This window comes from Chiloscyllium plagiosum, chromosome 13, assembly GCF_004010195.1.
Source record: "Chiloscyllium plagiosum isolate BGI_BamShark_2017 chromosome 13, ASM401019v2, whole genome shotgun sequence".
NCBI classification, from domain to species: domain Eukaryota; kingdom Metazoa; phylum Chordata; class Chondrichthyes; order Orectolobiformes; family Hemiscylliidae; genus Chiloscyllium; species Chiloscyllium plagiosum.
The window spans coordinates 74,189,081-74,210,150 of NC_057722.1; the positions used below are offsets into that span (position 1 = coordinate 74,189,081).

Sequence of the window (21,070 nt, forward strand, 5' to 3'; positions counted from 1 at the left end):
GTCAGAGTAGTGAGTACAGGAGTTGGGAGGTCATGTTGCGGCTGTACAGGACATTGGTTAGGCCACTGTTGGAATATTGCGTGCAATTCTGGTCTCCTTCCTATCGGAAAGATGTTGTGAAACTTGAAAGGGTTCAGAAAAGATTTACAAGGACGTTGCCAGGGTTGGAGGATTTGAGCTATAGGGAAAGGCTGAACAGGCTGGGGCTGTTTTCCCTGGAGCATCGGAGGCTGAGGAGTGACCTTATAGAGGTTTACAAAATTATGAGGGGCATGGATAGGATAAATAGACAAAGTCTTTTCCCTGTGATTGGGGAGTCCAGAACTAGAGGGCATAGGTTTAGGGTGAGAGGGGAAAGATATAAAAGAGATCTACGGGGCAACTTTTTCACACAGAGGATGGTGCGTGTATGGAATCAGCTGCCAGAAGTAGTGGTGGAGGCAGGTACAATTACAACATTTAAGAGGCATTTGGATGGGTATATGAATAGGAAGGGTTTGGAGAGATATCAGCCAGGTGCTGTCGGGTGGGACTAGATTGGGTTGGGATATCTGGTCGGCATGGACAGGTTGGACCGAAGGGTCTGTTTCCATGCTGTACATCTCTATGACTCTATGACTTTATCTGTTCCAGAGGTACTGATTAATGGATGAGTGTTGGCCTGGTCACTGGGGGAAAAAGATCTTCTGCTCTTTGAAAAACTATAGTGTAATCTGAGAGGTTTCAAAGTAGAGATTCTATTCAATCAGAAATAACTCTTAAATCATTGGTTCTCAAACTGCAATCCGCCATGGGAGGCCTGTACGGTCTCTCCATGGGGCCAGAAAAGAGGGTCAAGATCACAGCGAACTAACGTCAACGATTAGTGAGCAAGCCATGAATAAAGGCATCTACTTCCCACTCACTCTCTCTCTATCTTTTTCTATTTTTTCTCAGTTTATACTTTCTCTAGGCTCCTGTTCTCTACATGCTTCTGCCCTCACCATAGTGGGTTTTCCCAATGCCCCAATCTCTCCCTTCTACCTTCATGTTCTCCTTTGCTTTGGCTCTCGCTGTGCACCATGAAGGGTAAAATAACCACTTGGGCCTCTCAATCTGCTGCAGATGGCCCAGCAGTAAGAAGTAGGCACACCCCTCTCCCTAATATTTGTAAGAAACTACCTGTTTACTCAAAAGAAGAAACATTAAATGTGTATTTATTTTTATTTATTTACTCATTCACAGTGTGTGGGCAATGCTGGCTGGGCCAGCATTAATTACCATCCCTAGTTAAATGTCAACCACATTGCTGTGGGTCTGGAGTCACATCTAGGCCAGACCAGGTAAGGATGGCAGTTTCCTTCCCTAAAGGACATTAGTGAACAAGATGGGTGTTTACCCGGATTCAATGTCATCGTTAGATGAATAATTCCAGATTTTTAATGAATTCCAATTCCATCATCTGCTGTGGCTTGATTTGAATCTGGGTCCCCCCAAACATTACACGTGTCCCTGGATTAACAGAAAGTGAGAACTGCAGATGCTGGAGATCAGAGTTGAAAAGTGTGGCACTGGAAAAGCGCAGCAGGCCAGGAAGCATTCGAGGAGCAGGAGAGTTGACGTTTCAGAATTCCTGATGAAGGGCTTATGTCCGAAACGTTAACTCTCCTGCTTCTCGGACGCTGCCTGACCCTGCTGTGCTTTTCCAGCGCCACACTTTTTGTCCCTGGATTAACAGTCCAGCAATAATACCACTAAGGCCCCACACATGCAGTACTTTCACATCATGACTGTTTTATGCCATTACCATTCAGATGGGGTGGTTCTTAAATATTACTCCATTGGAAGAGATGTTCTTCAGTGAAAATGATAGAGAACCAATGCCTTAAGAAAATGCAAGAAACAGTAGCATAACTTTGAAACAAGCTGACAGCTTCACTCTGGTCACACAATACCTGCCTGTTTTTTGTCAATAGAATCAAATCCTGCAATTTTGTTGCCCTTTGTGTCAATCAACGATCCCATTGGCTCACAAGTAATGACGTCACAGGTTTGCTTTGGTAGTGGCAGTAGCTGACGTACTTTGTCGATGCTCTCGGAATGTTTGTCACCAAGTTCTTTCTGACAGAAAAAGAAATCAAAATAGAGACAATCATGTTAAATCCCATAGTGCACCAATCCATTGGAAAAGATACTTCATAGAACTAATAGAGAAGGGAGTAGCTGGTTCAACAGTGCCGCTACTCTCTATGGACAAAGCTACAATTGAAGAAAAAAAATTATTAAAAATTCTCCATCTTAACCTGGCGTCCACACCACACCCCGTTTAAAGTTATGGACTGAGCAGTTATGTGAAGTGAGACATATGAATTGCATCCTACTTATGATGGCTTCTAGTTCTCAGAGGGTGATGAGCTAATATCAGGATATCACTTTTGGGAGACCTTGGATCTCTTAAGGTAGACTTAGCCCTTACTGTAAACTTTCAGGACAGCAAGACTGAGAGATGGGAATGAAGATTCAAATATGGCGTTTGAAACCAAACTGAAGGCAACATAACATTCTGGTAAACATTCACATTCTTCCAACTTTATGCTTCCGAATTCAGCACACATCACAGTCAGGTTAGCTTGAAGGTTCTGCCTTCAGTTGGAAGAGGTTGTCAGTTGAACTGAATGCTGAGTGAAAAACAGAACGGGGAGGAAAGATGACGTTTTTACCTGGGCTGCAGGTCAACACCCATGGGTTGGTTTCTGAACATCAGCAAATGCAAAGAAGTGAGATAATTCTCAAACCACAAGCAAGATAGTTCACCAAGACAGAACAGCAAAGCATGCTTTTTATCTGATAACTTCCAATAAGTCAAACTCATTGAAATTAGTGGGCTTCAATCATAACAGTTTCTCTGTGGTCATGGTGCGACAGATTATTTTGGGAGTCTGTGTTGTTGTGCTAAGCTGCTCTCTCACAAACATACTGTAGTCTGGAGGACTAGATAGTCAGGGTTAAAGCTCCAAACTTCGTTTCATCAAGTGGCTGGCCAGAAAGGTCTCCCGTGCTCACTGCTTGCCATTGGTATGTGTTAGGACGATCGGAGGTTGACAATTAACCTGCTTGATCATGTTGTGAACACTCCTTCATTGGGCATGAAGTCCTGGAGCAGGACTTGAATCTGGGCCTTCTAGCTCAGAGGGAGGCTCTCTATGTACTGTGCCCCAGGGATGTGCTCTTTCCTGTGTGCTTTCACAACTTTATCAAATAAAGCAGCTTATTGATTCATACCAGAGCTCGTGCAAATTCTATTGGACAGACTGAAGGAGCACATAACAACAAAGATAGGAATACAGATTACTGGCACGTATTGTGGTAAAGACCTGGGTTACGCTAATAAATGGATGGCAGGCAGAGTGAGTAGACTCCCATAAAACTAAGAGACACAAATTGCTTGTGGAAGTGACTGACAATACAGAATGTTGTGTGCCTGTGTAATGACAATCTTGCAGCTACAGACCCTGATCCCTGAATAGTTTTTTTTACATGATCCACAGAGGACGGTGCAGCATAAACTCCTTCATCAATCTTCCTCTTGTCCTCTCTGGTCTTTTGCTTCTCACCGGTCAGTCATGGGTCCCTTCAGTTCATGAGCTATGGACAGCAGTGCTACCAAATTGACAGAAAAGTTGTTGAAGTGAAAAGACCCTCCACATTTATGTCCTTGCAAAAAATGCACCTTGGCTAAACGTAATTTGTGATGCCCTAAATACATAACACACTTAATGGGAATAAGATCCAAACATGCCAGATATTCCTGGCAGGTCAGGCAGTGCTAATAGAGTGGAAAAGTTGCTCAAAGCGACCTGAAACATGAACCATGGCTGAGTGAAAGGCTCATTGAGATTGCTGAAATCTGCTGCATTCCCATGGAAACTCTCAGACCAGTCACAGTCTGACTGCTTGGTCTGAGAAATAAAATGGACAGTTGACAGTTTTCGGGGTAACTCCACATTAGTGACCGCCCCCCCCAAAAAGAAATCAGCAAGTTCTCCTCATGTTGTAGAAACTGATGCTCTATCTTTTGAGTCTGATTCTTGTGTCTAAGTCTTGAAAAGTACATACGACAAGCTTTGCCTTCTTCTCTCCTCTTAGTAATGTTTAGTGAAGCCAATGTAGTTAACTCAGCCACATTAGGGAGATTTAAACAATCCTTGGATAAGCACATGGATGACGATGGGGTAGTGTAGGTGGATAGGCTTCGACTTGTTCACAGGTCGGCGCAATATCGAGGGCTGAAGGGCCTGTTCTGTGTTGTATTGTTCTTTGTTCTAAGCTTTGATAAAACACCTTTATGCTTGAAGACAGTTATGTGGAAGAAGTCCTTCCAGACTATGCAGCAAGACTCCGGTACCAGAGAAGGAATCAGTAGCAGCTGAGGTGTAAATCTATTACACACTCCCTCAGTTGAATGGCTTATCAGAGTGTTACCAAGAGAAAGAACAGCACATACACTTCTAACTGCAGTGGTTCCATTATGCAACTGTTTAAAATATGCAACCGAAGAAAAAAGTTAAAAGTTCAAGGTAGAAAAACTGGAAACTACTGGGCTGTACACTTGGTCTTGCAGTCAAACACACATCTGGAAGAGCCATACCCAGATAATGCATGTTTATGCAGCTACAATTAGATCAGGTACCATGGAGCCGTCCAAAATGCTTTCAATGCTAATCTCCAACTGGTGTCCAATACACCTCTAAATGTTCCTCTCTTAAATTTGGCTGGAGTACGGTGCATTTCTCGTGCCAATTTTGTGGAATGTTTGTCCTTATTGGAAAGTCCACCCATGTTGGCCAACTACTTTACATTCAGTAAGTTAACATCGACTTAAAATTGAAGGCTTTCATGCTCCTCGTATCTGGGTTGGATTAGTCATCTGGCTTCAGAAGTCAAAGGGTGAAGTTCAGTAATGGATTGAAATGATGGCACGTTTTCCTGTCGGAATTGATAACAGCAATGTCAGGAGTCGTGTTCAACATAATGGGAGGGCCCAGAGGCTGGGAAAATAATGTATATTGGTCCATGCGCTGGCCCCTTAAGATTGGCTGGGGGTGGGCGTGGGAGCAGGGGGCATCAGGGTGGAGGGTAAGGATGAGGGGATGGGGGAGGTGGATTCTCAAAGGAGAGGACCTAGCTTCATGATTATGACATCATTAGACTCCAAGAAATGCCTGTCCGATTTGAGATACCATGTGAACAAATAGCTAAGAAGCAAAAGGTAAATAGAAAGATAATTATTTGGAATATCTTGTTGTTTTCGTTTTGACATCTGTTCTGATCTTATTTGGAGAGGGTAATGCATTCTTGAAATTGCAATTATCTACTTAAAGAATGAAGCCACAAGATTGTAGAGTTTAGAGACACAGGAGTATTTACGATCTAGGAATCAAACAATGCAAACATTCCAGATTGAGGTGCAATCGCAGAAGATGTAACACCTCCCTGTTTATTTCCTCCCTCCTCCCAGGGTGACACACTGTCCCAGGTGATTTACCTGCACTTCACTCAATCCAGTCTACTGTATTTGCTGCTCACAATGTGGTCTCATCTGCACTGGGGAAACATGACGCCGACTGGGTGACTGCTCCACAGGACACCTTTGCTCTGTCCACAACAATGAACCCTGAGCTTCCAGGTGCCTACCACTTCAACATCCCACCATGCCCCATGGCCAACATCTTTGTCTTGGGCTTGCTGCAGTGCTTCAGCAAAGCTGGAAAAACACCATCTCGTTCTCAGCTTGAGAACCTTACAGCCTTCTGGACTCAATATTGAGTTCAATTATTTTAGGGCCTGAGCACCTACTCCTATGTCCATACCCCAACCCCCAGACACCAGACCTTGTTGTCACATGGGCTACTACCACAAACAACCCATTGTCAGCCATTAATGGTGGCATGATTCCCATTAATGGTGGCATGATGGCTCAGTGGTTAGTACTGCTGCCTCACAGTGCCAGCCACTCAGCTTTGGTTCCAGCCTCCGGCGACTGTGTAGAGTTTGCACATTTTCCCTGTGTCTGTGTGGGTTTACTCTGGGTGCTCTGATTTCCCTCCCACAATGTGCAGGCTAAATGGATCAGCCATGTTAAATAGCCCATAGTGTGCCGTCTGGGTGGACGGTCATGGGAAATACAGGGTTACAGGGATAGGGCTGGGTGGGATGCTCTTCGGAGGGTCAGTGCCGAACCTCCTGTTTCTGTACTGTAGGGATTCTATGATTAACTGCTATTCGCTCTCCCATGCTGACCTTTAACCACTTCTTTGTCTACCCAACTGTTTCTCTCTCTCTCTTCACCTATAGTTTTCTCCAGCCCCCTCCACCCCTTCTTTAGTATAAATACCAATCTTTTCCGAGCCACAATCAGTTCTGAAGAAGGGTCACTGGACCAGAAATGTTAACTCTGCTTTCTCCCCAAAGATGCTGCCAGACCTGTTGTCTTTATCGAGCGATTCTCTTTTTGTTTCTGATTTCCAGCATCTGCAGTTCTTTGGGGTTTTCTTTTTCCATATAATACTAATGCATAGCCTGACACGTTGCTGACACATACAGAACTCAGACACAGAAGAGTATAACACATTAATACTTGTTGTATTTGCATAAAGTTCCAGTCTGTATTCCACTTAACACAAGCATCCACCGCTTTATTTTAAATATCTCCACTGAAAATGCAGAGGAAGGTATCTCACATGTGTTTTGACAGTCAGTCAAAAGCAGAGGCTGGGAGAGAGCTACTTGCTTTGCTGTGGAGATCAATGTATAAAAATCCTTTCTAAATTCAATCAAATATCATGAATTTAAATGTATTTTTACTAAAGCTTACAGCCCCCAAATCTTCTCTGTATACCAGACAACCATCTATGGCACGCAAATAGCTCTGGGGACTACTTAAATTGTATGAAGCATGCACGGTATTGCTGGAACTTAACACAGCTGTTTCCTCTCTCTTAGTTTCATTTGCACCATCTTGAAATCACACAATCCCTACAGTGTGGAAAGAGGCCATTTGGCCCATTGAGTCTGCACTGACCCTGCAAGGAGCATTCCACCCACTTTCAGCCCCGCACCTATCCTTGTCACCCCGCATTTCCCATGGCTAATCCACCTAGCCTGCATATCGCTGGACACTATGGGCAATTTAGCATAGCCAATCCACTTAATCTTTGGACTGTGGGTGGCACGGTGGTTAGCACTGCTGCCTCACAGCATCAGAGACCCGGGTTCAATTACCGCCTCAGGTGACTGACTGTGTGGAGTTTGCACATTCTCCCCGTGTCAGCGTGGGTGTCCTCTGGATGCTCCGGTTTCCTCCCACAGTCACAAAGATGTGCAGGTTAGGTGAATTGACCATGCTAAATTGTCTGTAGTGTTAGGTGAAGGGGTAAACATATGGAATGGGTCTGGGTGGATTGTGCTTCGGAGGGTCGGTGTGGACTTGTTGGGCCGAAGGGCCTGTTTCCACATTGTAAGTAATCTAATCTAAAAAAAACAGAAACACCCAAGCAGATACCAGGAGAAAGTACAAACTCCACACTGTCGCCCAAGGCTGGAATCGAAACCAGGTCCCTGGTGCTGAGAGGCAGCAGTGCCAACCACTGAGCCACCGTGTCACTCATGTTATGGGACACATTGGAACTCCATTTTAAAATAAGCATTTCCGTTACTGGTGACGGATGTGAGAGAGCTGATTCGACCCACTTTGTGTGACCTGCCTACAGACACACACTGGCCCACACAGCCAATGGTCATGTCTCATGAGTGAATAAAAAAGACACGCTTGCAGTGAACATGCATCTGGGCAAGCAAGACACTGAGAAATGGCACTGGAGCAATTAAAAGTAAGTGGAGAGATGGAGACGAAAGGATGTAGATTCCCCCTTTGCTGCTGGTGCCAATAACTCTCTTCTTGTGTTGTATGGCACTGCTCATTCCCTGCAGGATCTCAGCTGCCAGGTTTTGCCAGCTGAGTGGAGAGAATGGTACTGGCATCACGATGCCTGCAATTGGGAAGCAATGGCCTAGTGGTATTATTGCTAAGCTATTAATCCAGAGACCCGGGTAACGTCCCAGGTACCAGGGTTCAAACCCTGTCACAGCAGATGGTGTAATTTGAGCTCAGTAATATCTGGAAGTAAGAGTCTAATGCTGACTGTGAAACCGGTGTTGATTGTTGGAAAAAGCCATCAGGTTCACCAATGCCCTTTAGGGGAGGAAACTGCCATCCTTATCTGGCCTGGCCTTCATGTAACTCCAGACCCTCAGCAATGTGGTTGACTCTCAACTGCCCTCTGGGCAATAAATGCTGGCTTGGTTAGTATTGCCCTCATCCCATGAATGAAAATAAAATTAGCCATTGGGACTGAACTATATACCTTCAGGCAAAAAAAATACTTTTCCATTTTAACCTTCTATGCTAAAAATGAAAACTACGGTCTATTGTGCAATACTCTGGAAGTCACTGCAACTTCTCAGAGATCAGGAGATTTAAGTTTAACATCGGCTGAATGCTGTCAATATGAAATCAAGAATGGATGGTATAAGGAGGAGTAAAGGGACAGGGCTGGGGGAAGACAGCGCAAATTCTAGCTTTGCAAACAATGTGAACACGAACATAGAGGAATTAGCCAGTCCAAGAACACAGTAGCTGCAACGAGTGGGATACTTTGTTCATTTTTCCTTTGCTAATAACCTCTCTGAACAGTTTTATTAGAAAAATGGGTCAAATAAAAAGAAACATCAGGTCCAGCCTAGTGTATCTTCTCTGGACTGCATCCAATGCCACTAGATCTTTCCTTGCATAAGGGGATCAACACTGTTTACAGTGGTCCAACTGTGATCTTATTACTACTTTGTGTAGCTTTAGCAAGACTGAACTATTTTCATGCTCCCTTCCCTTTTGGGGAATATTCTATTTGCTTTCTCTTTGCACCCAGCTACTGGCAAAAATGCAGCATGCCACCATCCGTGACACCTTGCCAAGAATTTGTTACACAAACTCGTAAGGACAGATTCCTATGGCGCCTGACTTGCTCTGAATGCATCATGTTCATGAGCCATCCAGGATTGTGGTTTGTGCTTGGAAGTCAAATTGCCTCATGTTCCAATGAGTGCAAGTACAGTATGTACTAGTTAAGTACTTCCTCAATTGGAGCATGCTGACAAAAAGACAGCCAAATCTCGCTTAGTGAACCTTCTCCCTTCCTCAAATGTCACTATGCAGGCAGAAGAATGCAGGAAAGGAACAGATCACAATACATAGGCTAGCACTTCTACAAAAAAAATCATTGGCTCGGCCAACATTTATTGTCCACCGCAGAGGGCAGTCAACCACACTGCTGTGGGTCTGGAGTCACATGTAGGCCAGAACAGGTAAGGATGGCTGTTTCCTTCCCAAAAGGGCATTAGTGAAGCAGATGGGTGTTTTCCTGACAATCGACATCATTAGACTTTTAATTCCAGACTTTCTTTTTACTATAGAATTCCACCATCTGCCAGGGTGGGATTCGAACCTTGGTCCCTGGAACACTATCTGGGTCTCCGTAGTTACAGTCCTGTGATAATACCACCTCCCCCATATGGAAAGCACATTTATTTTAATGGTAACCAACAGTGATTGGCTGTGATTAGCAAGCATTTCATTCCAGATACTTACTGAATTCAGATTTCACCATCTGCCATGGCTGGATTCAAACCCACATCTCCAGAATGTGGATTTCTGGATTACTAATACAGTGACATAACCACTACACCGCCACTTTTTACATGGTTAAGATAGCGTGATATAATTCGCCAACAGAGCTGCAGGTCTGCACCATGAAGTATCACATTTATGCCACCAGTCAGTCGGAAGCTAAGGATGTCAAAATTTGGTTTGTTCATATTCAGTCAAGAACTAGAAGGAAATGTTATGGTTCTCTGAAGTGCTAGAATGCAGAATACAAATTGGTAACCCAATGAAGGACAAATTGAAATAGTGCATAAAAGTTGTACTGGCATTCACTAAATGGGCTGAGTGAGTTTAAGACTGCTTAGTTTATTGACCAGAAGCCGCCTTATATAAAAAATTTAAATTGGATCCTGATTTAGAAATGTCGGAGTTACAAATGCTCACTCTTAAAAAGCGATCCCATACAGGGGTGTAATTTTATGATCTGACATATGAATGTTTCATTGTACTTACAAATATAATCCCGTGTACAAATCGACTTGTGAATGGACTCAAGGATAGAACCTGCTTGCACTCTGGGGTCTGTCTGTTTACACATCATGCATCAGCTGCATTTAAACGCCATTAAAATATTATAACAATCATTTCACACGACATTCCCTGCCCTGGCTTGTTGGAAATATATGAGCACCTGCCGATCAACCTCCCTCAGCAACAATAAGCAGCATCTGACTGATGTAAGGACTTCTGGTAATTAGACTTCCTGGTCTTCTGAGGACACTCACCTTAGCAGCAGAATGTTTCACAATGGATTCCACGGCAGGATGTTCTTAACTTTATTGTGAAAACTACCAAGATATTGGGGGCAGTGGTTTAGCAGAAAGGTGTGTAAATTGTTATATGTAACATTGAATATCAAGTCATCCAGTAAAGAATGATGGAAACCTTTGAAATTAGATAACCCAAAGTATTAAACGAAACACAAGAACCCAGCTATTCTGATGGATCATCGATGACCTGAAATGGTAAGTTGGTTTCTCATTATACATGTACTGCCTGTTCTTGTGAGTATCTCAGCATTTTCTGATTTTGCTTCCAATTTCTAACATTTTGGTTTGCGGGTTAAGAATTGGGTGTCTGACTCACCTTTAATTTCTTCACTAGGTTCATGTAGGCGCGCTTGTTTTCTTCAGATCCTCCCTGGGAGGTACTGGATAGATCTGATGCCAGGCTCCCATTGATCAAAACCCCTAACATGTCCAGCACGGTGGTGAAGAGTTCACTGGGAAAGACAATGAGGAAAGTCAACGCCCAACTTTAACTGGACTGCACCTACAATAGAAACTAGGTAATCCTTACAGAGCATTAGACAAAAGCTCACATGCATTATTCCACTTGATGGAAGAACTGACAGTGCCTTTGGATTTTGTTCACTGTCATCGATGATACATGCCAACATAAGCTGGGAATGTAGGACTTGAAACACAAATAGATCATCCATATAATGATGGAGCAGATTCGAGGGAACAAATGGCCCACTTTTGCTTATAATTTGTGTCTTTGTGGGCCTAATTTCTAGGACTCGCACAATACCTCACAATGAAGCGAATCAGGTGGAATCGGAGAGGGGAAAGCAAAGAGAAAAACAGAAATATGTGAAACAGCTGAAACACCTGAGCCAAAGATTGGAAAACATGATGTTAGTCAATCAGAACCTGTGCTCATTTCAACAAAGCTATGCCACGTCCACTAATTTATTCAGGTTGAGAAGCCAATGAAGGTGTGAGCATATAAAAAAAACTTAGCAAAACTTTTAGTGTTTGAATCAGCTGTGCAATCAATCTCACGGTTGTTCAAAAAAATTAAAGTTCTGATAAGTTATTTAATACAATCTTTTGATTCATTATTAATAAAAAAGAAATTACTTGTTAGTCTGCACATCGACAGTTCCTGAGGTAATTATCTGAAGTAGCAGTAGAGCCCAGTCTGTGGTCCACTGGGTACTGCGCTGGACAGTGTCAAACATCCCACCAACCTAGAAAGACACATCCAAACAGTTATCCCCAAAAGAATGATACATTGTTTACAATTAAATAGAATGACAATAAAGGCTATTTATTGTACAAATGGTAATATTTTCCAAAGTGAAGAGCGAGCTGAGCAGACCAAGTCAGATCTTTATAACAGTTTTGAATGTTTGCTCAGAATGTTGAATCAGCAGAATAGGGTAGAGAAATTCTCTCAACATCTCATAACATTCAATACAGAGCAATGTTTCTTTTCCCACATTCACCAGGATCAGTGCTTGGAAACAAACAACCACAGAAGCATAGAACCAAAGAATCCCTATGGTACGGAAGCAGGCCATTCAGCCCATTGAGTCTACACTGACCCTCAGAAGAACATCCCACCCAGAACCAACCCCTACCCTATTCATATGTCCCATGGCTAATCCACCTTGGTTCCACATTACTGGATAATGGGCAAGTCCTTCAGGGAAGGAAACTGCCAACCTTCCCTTCTCTGACCGACATGTGACTCCAGACCCACAATTCTCGACTCTTAGCTGCCCTCTAGACAATTAGGGATGGGCAAAAATTCTGGTCCAGCCAGTGATGACCTCATCCCGTGAATTAATAATAATTTACCACGGCCAATCCACCTAACCTGCACATCTTTGGACAGTGGGAGGAAACTGGAGCACCCAGAGGGAGCCCACACAGACACGGGGAGAATGTGCAAACACCACACAGACAGTCGTCCAAGGCTGGAATTGAGCCTCCTGCCTCCAGAATCATCGCTTCCACCTATGCCTTCCAACGTCCTTGGGCCAGATATAATCACCTACATACTTCACCACAGCCCCACATTCAAGAAGACCACCCCAAGTCGCTCAATCCAATTTCTTTCAAACCCTTTTCCAACAGTGGCCTGAGAGAGAGAGAGAGAGAGAGAGAGAGAGAGAGACTGGGCTATTAGTGCCAGTTTACAAGTTTGCTTCACATTGTCACCTGTCCTGTAACTCCAGCAACAGAGATAATGATGGGTCAAAACAGGGACCCCCTCAATGTCAGCAGAAGAACTTTTCCTTTTGGAGAGATTGATATCAGGGAACATTGTTTAAAATGCACACTTCTGAAGGCATGGAAAGCCCGGTTTTACAACATTTAAATGAAACTCACTTTATATCAGTCATAATGTTGGGTACTCGGGCTGGTTGCATTTATGCCCTGATTTCACAGCACTGCTACAAGGAACTTTTCGAAAGGTGTGGTTTAGCATTACATTTTTGCCCACCGTTATGCTCACAATAGCCAAAACCCAGCAACCACACAGTTTTAACCATTTCTATTGACCATTCAAAAGACATTACTGCCTCCAGGAGCACTCAGAAAACAAAATCTTTCCCCTCCCCCTACCATATAGTGACAAAAATTGATCATGAAGTTTGTGTCTGATATCATCATGTCATCTTGATTAAAAATAGTGCTCGTTTTCCTGCCCAAGATTAAAACCATATGCAAGAACATCACAGGAGCAGAAGGATTCCATTCAATTCCTCAAGCAAGTTTAAGACAAATCTTGGGCATCGAGGCCATCTTCCCAAACTGCCTCTATAGCACACTAAAGGAGGAAGAAAGAACCACCTGATGAAAAGGCAGTGGCTCAAAAGCTAGTGCTTCCAAATAAACCTGCTGGTTCCAAATAAACTGTGAGATTTTTTTACTTTGTCAATATCCCTCGATTTTCTTTAATGTCCAAAAATTTGTCACTTTCAGATTTGAATCCATTTAACAGCTGAACATTCACAACTCCCTATGAAAGAACCTGCCAACTTTCATAGCAGTCTGCAATGATGTAACCTTGATCCTGAAACTCTGAGCTCTTGCTGTAGACATCGGCTTGGGGCAAGAGTTGCCCAGAACCAAACTGGACAAGCCCAAAGGTTTTCAGTGAGATTACCTATCATTCATCTGATCTACAGAGAATATTGGCCCATTCTGCTTAATCTCTCACACCAGGGAACAATCCAATGGATCATAAAGCACATTCTAAGGATACTAAAACTATACACACTGTTCCCACCAAGAGCCCATATATCTATAACAACTCTTCATTTTTTTATTTTACCCCGAATCATTTGCTGTCCGAGAGAATGCTTACCTTCTTAATGGCTTGCAACTTTACAAACTGTTAACAGTGCTGCTTTCTTGACTTTACAAGGCTGCTGCATAATTGGGTAATCTCTCCCACTACAGCTCTGTAAGGTAAAGGCACCCACTACAGCTCTGTAAGGTGTAAGGTAAAGGCACCCACTACAGCTCTGTAAGGTAAAGGCACCCACTACAGCTCTGTAAGGTAATTGACATTCACAGCTCAGGTTCACTGGTGTCTTGGACAAGGGCGATGCTGACATTAAAGATGACATCACATCCTTCTGCCAAGCCCTCAAAGATGCCAGAAACGATCACACTCTACACCCTCTAGAGTGGCAGAACAGACATGGGAGAATACATAATTCCACCAACGCTATCCATTGTGGGGCCAAGATGCCCAGGGGTTATTAAATGCCTTCCTGCGCTTCCTCACTATGAGGAAGGGCCTCTCAATTTTTTTTTACAAAAACAAATATTTCTGAAGCGAGCCGTGCCACTGTCTCACCAGATTCAAACGCAGCTGCAGAGCTTCGTGCATCATCTGTCGGGCTTTTATGTCATCCTGGTAACGTTCTTCCCGCCAGTTACTCAAAATCTGGGAGGATTGCATGGAAGAGCAGGTTTTAATAATTACAAAAAATATTTTAAAAATATTCACTTCAATTTATACCATCCTATTAATGACACTGAACCTTTGAAACTAAATTGAAAATATGATTTCGATGACACATGGTTCAAACCAATTTTTTTCCTGTTTTCTTTTCTGCTGAGAAATTTCAACCTTGCAGTTTCATACGCATAAACCCCACAGAAACCCGACAGTGCAGAAAGAGAACATGCGGCCATCAAGTCTGCGCAGGCCCTCCGAAGAGCATCCCATCCAGACCTTCTCACCTCTCTTTCCTACAGTAACTACCGCATTTACCTGGGCTAACGCACCAAGCTTGCATACTCCTGGACACCAAGGGGGAATTTCCCATAGCCAATCCACCTGACTGGCACATCTTTAGACTGCAGGAGGAAACCGCAGCACCCAGAGGAAACCTACACAGGCAATCACTTCCTTTTTCAAAGGTATTTCTTGTGAACTGTCCTGATGATTGCAAGACAAAATGTACCTTTTTCAGCAATATTCACATTCCGCTCTCCATCACAATAAATGGTCATTGCAGCTCTCCCATACTTTGTGTATATTTCCATAACCCAACGACACAAGGTTATAACCAGTATAATCTCTACTCAACCGTATGACATATCATAAGGTTCAAGTTGGGTGGGACTCCCACTTTTGAAATATACTTTACGAATATATGAGAAAATGACCTTCACTTTAGAAGCCTGATAAACAAATCAGAGAATTCCCCATCCTCTGGCATAGAATTTACAATTAAAAAAAACCCAACTGGGCTGCACTGGTGTTGATGTCTTAAAGGAGTTTTCTCACACACTATTATCTCACTAATTAGTATTCCCCTTTGTTCACTTCCAGTGATTGAGGTCATTTAAATCATGCAGTGACGGAAGGTATGACCAACTCTGCTACCAAACAGCACTTTCTGAGCAATAACCTGATCACTGACACTGAATTTAGGTTCCACAAGGGGCCACTCAGCTCCTGGCCGCACTACAACAATGACAAATGTGTTGAATCCAGAGGTGGGGCGAGAGAGACTGCCTTTGACATCAAGGCCACATTTGACAGTGTTGCACCAGGAAGTCCCAGCGAAACTAGAGTCTCTTCTGGTTGGAGACATACCTAGCACACAAGAACAACAATGGAAAATACTGCAGAAACTCAGCAGGTCTGACAGCATCTGTGGAGAAAGAAGTAGAGTTAACATTTCGAGTGCAGATGGCTCTTCTGCAGAACTGGCAGAAAAGAATGCTTGTGATGCTTAGAGATGAATCATCTCAGCTCCAGAACATCTCTGCTCAGGTTCCTCAGGCCCAACCATCCTGAGCTGTTTCATCGACGGTGTTCTCCCCGTTATGAGGTCAGAAGTGGAATGGTCACTGATGATTGCATAATGTTGAAAGTTGAGTACAGGATTAAAGACAGGATTCTTGGCAGTGTGGAGGAACAGAGGGATCTTGGTGTGCAGGTACATAGATCCCTTAAAATTGCCACCCAAGTGGAAAGGGTTGTTAAGAAAGCATATGGTGTTTTGGCTTTCATTAACAGGGGTATTGAGTTTAAGAGCCATGAGATCTTGTTGCAGCTCTATAAAACTTTGGTTAGACCGCACTTGGAATACTGTGTCCAGTTCTGGTCATCCTATTATAGGAAAGATGTGGATGCTTCGGAGAGGATTTAGAGAAGGTTTACCAGGATGCTGCCTGGAATGGAGGGCTTATCTTATGAAGAGAGGTTGACTGAGCTCGGACTTTTTTCATTGGAAAAAAGAAGAAAGGAGAGGGGACCTAATGGAGGTGTACAAAATAATGAGAGGCATAGATAGAGTCGACAGCCAGAGATTTTTTCCCCAGGGCAGAAATTGTTAACACGAGGGCTCATAGTTTTAAGCTGTTTGGCGGAAAGTATAGAGGGGATGTCAGAGGCGGGTTCTTTACGCAGAGAGTTGAGAGAGCATGGAATGCATTGCCAGCAGCAGTTGTGGAAGCGAGGTCATTGGGGATATTTAAGAGACTGCTGGACATGCATATGGTCACAGAAATTTGAGGGTTCGTACATTAGGTTTACCTTACATGAGGATCAATGGTCGGCACAACATTGTGTGCTGAAGAGCCTGTTCTGTGCTGGACTGTTCTATGTTCTACACCATTGCAACTCCTCAGATACTAAGGGGGCCATGCTCAAATTCAGCAAGACCTAGACAACACAAAAGGCTGAGGCTGATAAGTGAAAAGTAGCATCCAAACTACATAAGTGCCAAGTCATGACTACCTCTCACAAGAGAGAACCTAACTATTGCCCCTTGACATTCAATGGCATTATCATTGCTGAATCCTTCACTATCAACATCCTGGGGATTATATTAACTAAAACTGAAACGGATTAGCCGCACGCATTCTGTGGCTACAACACCAGTTTAGAGGTTAGTAATCCCACAACGAGTAACTCACATCCTAAACCCCACTGCCTCTCCACCATCTAGAAGGCACAAGTCATAAATGTGATGGAATACTCCCCACTTGCCTGGCTGGATGCAGCTCTAACAACACTCAAGACGTTTGACACCATTTCGGACAAAGCAGCCCATTTGATTGGCATCACATCATAGACATCAGCTCCCTCCACAACCGACACTCACTAGCAGCAATGTGTACTGCAGAAAAACACCAAGACTCCTTAGAAAGTACTGACCAAACACACTACTTTCACCTAAAAGGACAAACACTGTGGATACATGGGAACATTCAGGATAGAAACCTGAATTCAGGATAGAACGGAGCCTGTCCCCGTTACTCAGAAGGGAAGGGTGAAGAAACACTGTGGATACATGGGAACATTATCACTTAGAAGTTCCCCTCCAAGTGACTCATCGTCCTGACTTGAAAATATATCGCTGTTCGTTCAGTGTCACTGGGTCAGAATTCTAGAACTCTCTCCCTAATGGCATTGTGGCTGCACCCACACAAAATGGAATGGCAGCAGTTCAAGATGGCAGCTCATCACCAGCTTCTCAAGGACAACTGTGGATGGGCAATGAAGGCTGGCACAGCATTCCATGAATGAATACACAGAAAGGGACTGCATTGGACAGGAAAATGTGTTTATGATTACATTTCAACTTTGCAGTTTCTGTTTTACATATTTATGGTCAATGTAAAATGAGTGTCCAGCCCAAAAACTGTTCCTACATTGTACAAGCTAGCTTGTTTATTTCACCTTTTCCAACAGTTAACAGAGCACGTTAACCCTAAAGGTCATTGCTCACATCATTTTCAGCAGTGGGGCTTCATTTGTTTACTGAGTGACATTGCTAATCTCACAGGATCTGACCCTAGTTAAGATATTTTGCTCAGAAATGATCAGATATAATACTGTTCACTAAACCTGATCCATCACACAGACAAGAGCATCAATGATGATATATCAAGTCAAAATGAAAGACTAAAAGAGATGGTCGCCTGAGGCTGGAATCGAACCCAGGTCCCTGGCACTGAGAGGCAGCAGCACTAACCACTGAGCACCGTGCCACCCATTTTCCTGATTTTCAGGAAAAACTCATTTGGTTCACCAATACCTTTTAGAGAAGGAAATGTCCCTCCTTACTTGGTTTGGTCTACAAGTATCTCCAGACATACAGCAATGTGGTTGATTCTTAATCACCCTCTGGACAACTGGGGATGGGCAATAAATGCTGACCTAACCAGTGATGCCCTCATCCCATGAATGAATTTTAAAAATCTAAAATGCTACCATTACAATCCTTTCGCAGTTAGTCCTACTTATTCACTATTCCCATCCTCACTGACTCGCTTGGTCAGCCAGAATTTCAGGTTTAAATTTTTCTTCTTTGGCTTCAAATGTCTCTGTCTTTCTCCCGCCTTTCTCTCCAGCCTACAACACACCTCCCATGAATAATTCCTCGACCCATTGCTGGCTTATGACCATTCCCGGCTTATGACCATTCCCCTTTCCGTCCACCTATCGCAGCCACGCTTTCAAACTACATTGATCCATCTCTCATTCTCTCTCTCTCTCTACTTCCCAGAACAGATCCTTATCTTTTGACTGCACCTTTCCTCAATGTTCCTAATGTGTTTTCATTGAAAATGCATTTCTCTCATATCTCTTTGAAATGCATGAGGGATGTTTTCCAAACCAAAGGCATCTTTACATCAAAAAAATTAATCAATTCTGTAGTTTTAAAAGATTTCTCTAGGAGACGCTCCAGCTAAACAGTATGTATGTGTTGGGAGGAATGATATGTTGAATGTTGACAATTTGAAATGAGGAGAATTTTTTTAAAAATTCATGTATAGGATCAGGGCATCACTGGCTGACCAGCATATATTGCCAAGAGGGCAGTTGAGATTCAATTGCCCTGCTGTGGTGGAAAATACCCAGCAGTTTAGGCAGCATCTGTCCAGATAGAGATAGACTTGGTGCTTCTGATCTGTGACTCCATTCACATAGCCTCGAGTGCAGATACTACCTAACCCGCTGGGTCTTTCACTTTCCGTATTTAAAAACAGAATACTTGATTGCCTTAATATGTTAATAAAATTGTTTTTAATCAACAGTTCAGCACAGTAGGTCTGAACATTTCACACCACTTTCCCTTAGACTGTGAATCAATTGTATTCTAACCTAAGTACACCAAATGGACCACACGTACTCAAGAAGACAGCTCACCACCACTTTCCCATGAGCAGTTAGGGTCAGGTAATAGTGTCACTGGCTGCGCCAGAATTTAACATCCCCTAAATTAACTTTTAAAAAATGACACACCTTTAGGGGCATTTAGGATTTGTACCCATACATCCTGGCCCAGAGGTAGAGACATTACCAATGTGTCAGAAGGGCCCTTAAAACTTTGCTGTCTTTTACTTGTTGATTATTGCAAAAAGGTCAACCTGCTCAGATAGGTTACAACACGTGTCAGTGGTCGGACTTGAACCACAAAAGCCCAAATGCACTTTGACAATTTAAATGCAAGTCATTCTGCCTCCATGATAGCCTGTTAAAGCCACTAATAATGGCACCAACAGCTTCATTTTCTTTTTTAAACCAAATTGTTTGGCCATGCTATAACACTACTCCTTGGGACTTGAACCTCTGGCCCCCAAGGTAGGAACAGCAGAAACTTTGCTTTGACTTGCAATCACAGGAGTTTCTCAGTTTGAGTCTCACTATTGACATTTTTGTGTTTCAGACATGTTGTTCCAAACCTCTGAAGCAGGTGGCACTTGAACCTGGGTCTCATGGTTCAGAGGCAAGGACAATACCACTGCACCATGAGTCCTTCCCTTTGAAGGGCTTCATCCCCAGACTGTCTCAGACCATCAAGCTTATAGTTGACAGCCAAACATGCGAATCAACTGCACCACAGAGACTGACTAGACCTTGTATCATGCTCTAAAATGTACAATAAAAACTGCATGTTCAATAAAAACATTCAAATTCCAACAACTCCCTCTTCCTATGAGCAATTTGCTATAATGCATACTACCTCAGAAATCTGAAAGTTCATGGATAAAAGCTTGTTTTGTTGTGGGATCTTACCAAATTGAATTTTGAGTTGACCATTGAGTCAAACTCAAAGCAGACTTTTTTTTAAACGATCAAGAGCTGTGCTGTGCTAAGTTATGCATGTTCTGATTCTCTTTCTCAAAGCTAATTACCTGGTTGATCTGATTTTGCAAGGAGGTCAGCAAACCTTCTCTCTGCTCATCCTGTCCTTTCAGGCAGGTCAGGACCAATGACAGGAATGGCTGTTGGCTCAGCAGTGACATACTGTAGAAGGAGAAACAACAGAAAGAGATTCATCAGGACACAAAGATGGCTGGAAAGAGAGATCTGTTGCTGAACGCTTTCATAGCTCCTGCAGTAAACACTATCGTGACCGTTTGAATTTTGGTGTACTTGCAGTTGCCCTGATGAGGACAAAACAAACAGCGTCAATAACCTGCTTCTCTTTTCAGCAATATTCAAGTAACACCGACTAACAGCAGCATGCAGGTGGAAACAGACCAGAACCTTGTCACTGATTCTGATACAAGTTCCCACTGAAATTCCTAAGCCATCGTATAAAGACTCATCAAAATGAAACATCAGTTCTGAGAAACATTGCGTTGAACTTTCCCAAACCCACAGATTAACTCGCATGGGGATGGTTCTCTGACATGTGTACACCCGCAGTGATGACAGTTTGTCTGGTAGGTGCAGGGATCCAATTAGGGCAACTCCCCCCTCTTGCAGAATTGGATTGCAATTTTACTACTTAGTCCAACTGTACACAGGCACCTCCACCCCGCCTCCCTGCGATGGGAGCTCAGCAGAGCACTGGAAAAGACTTCAGAGCAGGAGGTCCAGAAGAGCCTTTTATTAATCAATCACATGATGGAAGAGGTGATATTGAAGCCAATTCATAAAGGCTGAGGTCTCTGTTAACATAGCTCGAGCTGCAATACCTGCTACTGAACTTACCGCCATGGTGCCACTGGTGTTCCTGTCTCTGCCCCACACCCACAGCAGAGATTACACCATGAGTAAGGCTACTGGTCCCACCTATGAGTCTTGTTGAAC

The 21,070-nt window shown here is 43.3% G+C and overlaps 1 protein-coding gene across 8 annotated transcripts in view; it reads right to left on the bottom strand.

Annotated features, from left to right (window-relative positions):
• The window catches only part of LOC122556191 (mediator of RNA polymerase II transcription subunit 12-like protein), a 609,874-nt gene that overhangs the window by 84,504 nt on the left and 504,300 nt on the right, over positions 1 to 21,070 (bottom strand). For all 8 annotated transcript variants that reach the window (XM_043702730.1, XM_043702729.1, XM_043702725.1 and 5 more), the window contains 5 exons: positions 20,167 to 20,278; positions 14,360 to 14,449; positions 11,623 to 11,732; positions 10,844 to 10,979; positions 1,939 to 2,100 (listed from right to left, as the gene is read on the bottom strand). In XM_043702730.1, the coding sequence (XP_043558665.1) occupies positions 1,939 to 2,100; positions 10,844 to 10,979; positions 11,623 to 11,732; positions 14,360 to 14,449; positions 20,167 to 20,278 (610 nt within the window). The remainder of the gene's footprint in view (positions 1 to 1,938; positions 2,101 to 10,843; positions 10,980 to 11,622; positions 11,733 to 14,359; positions 14,450 to 20,166; positions 20,279 to 21,070) is intronic.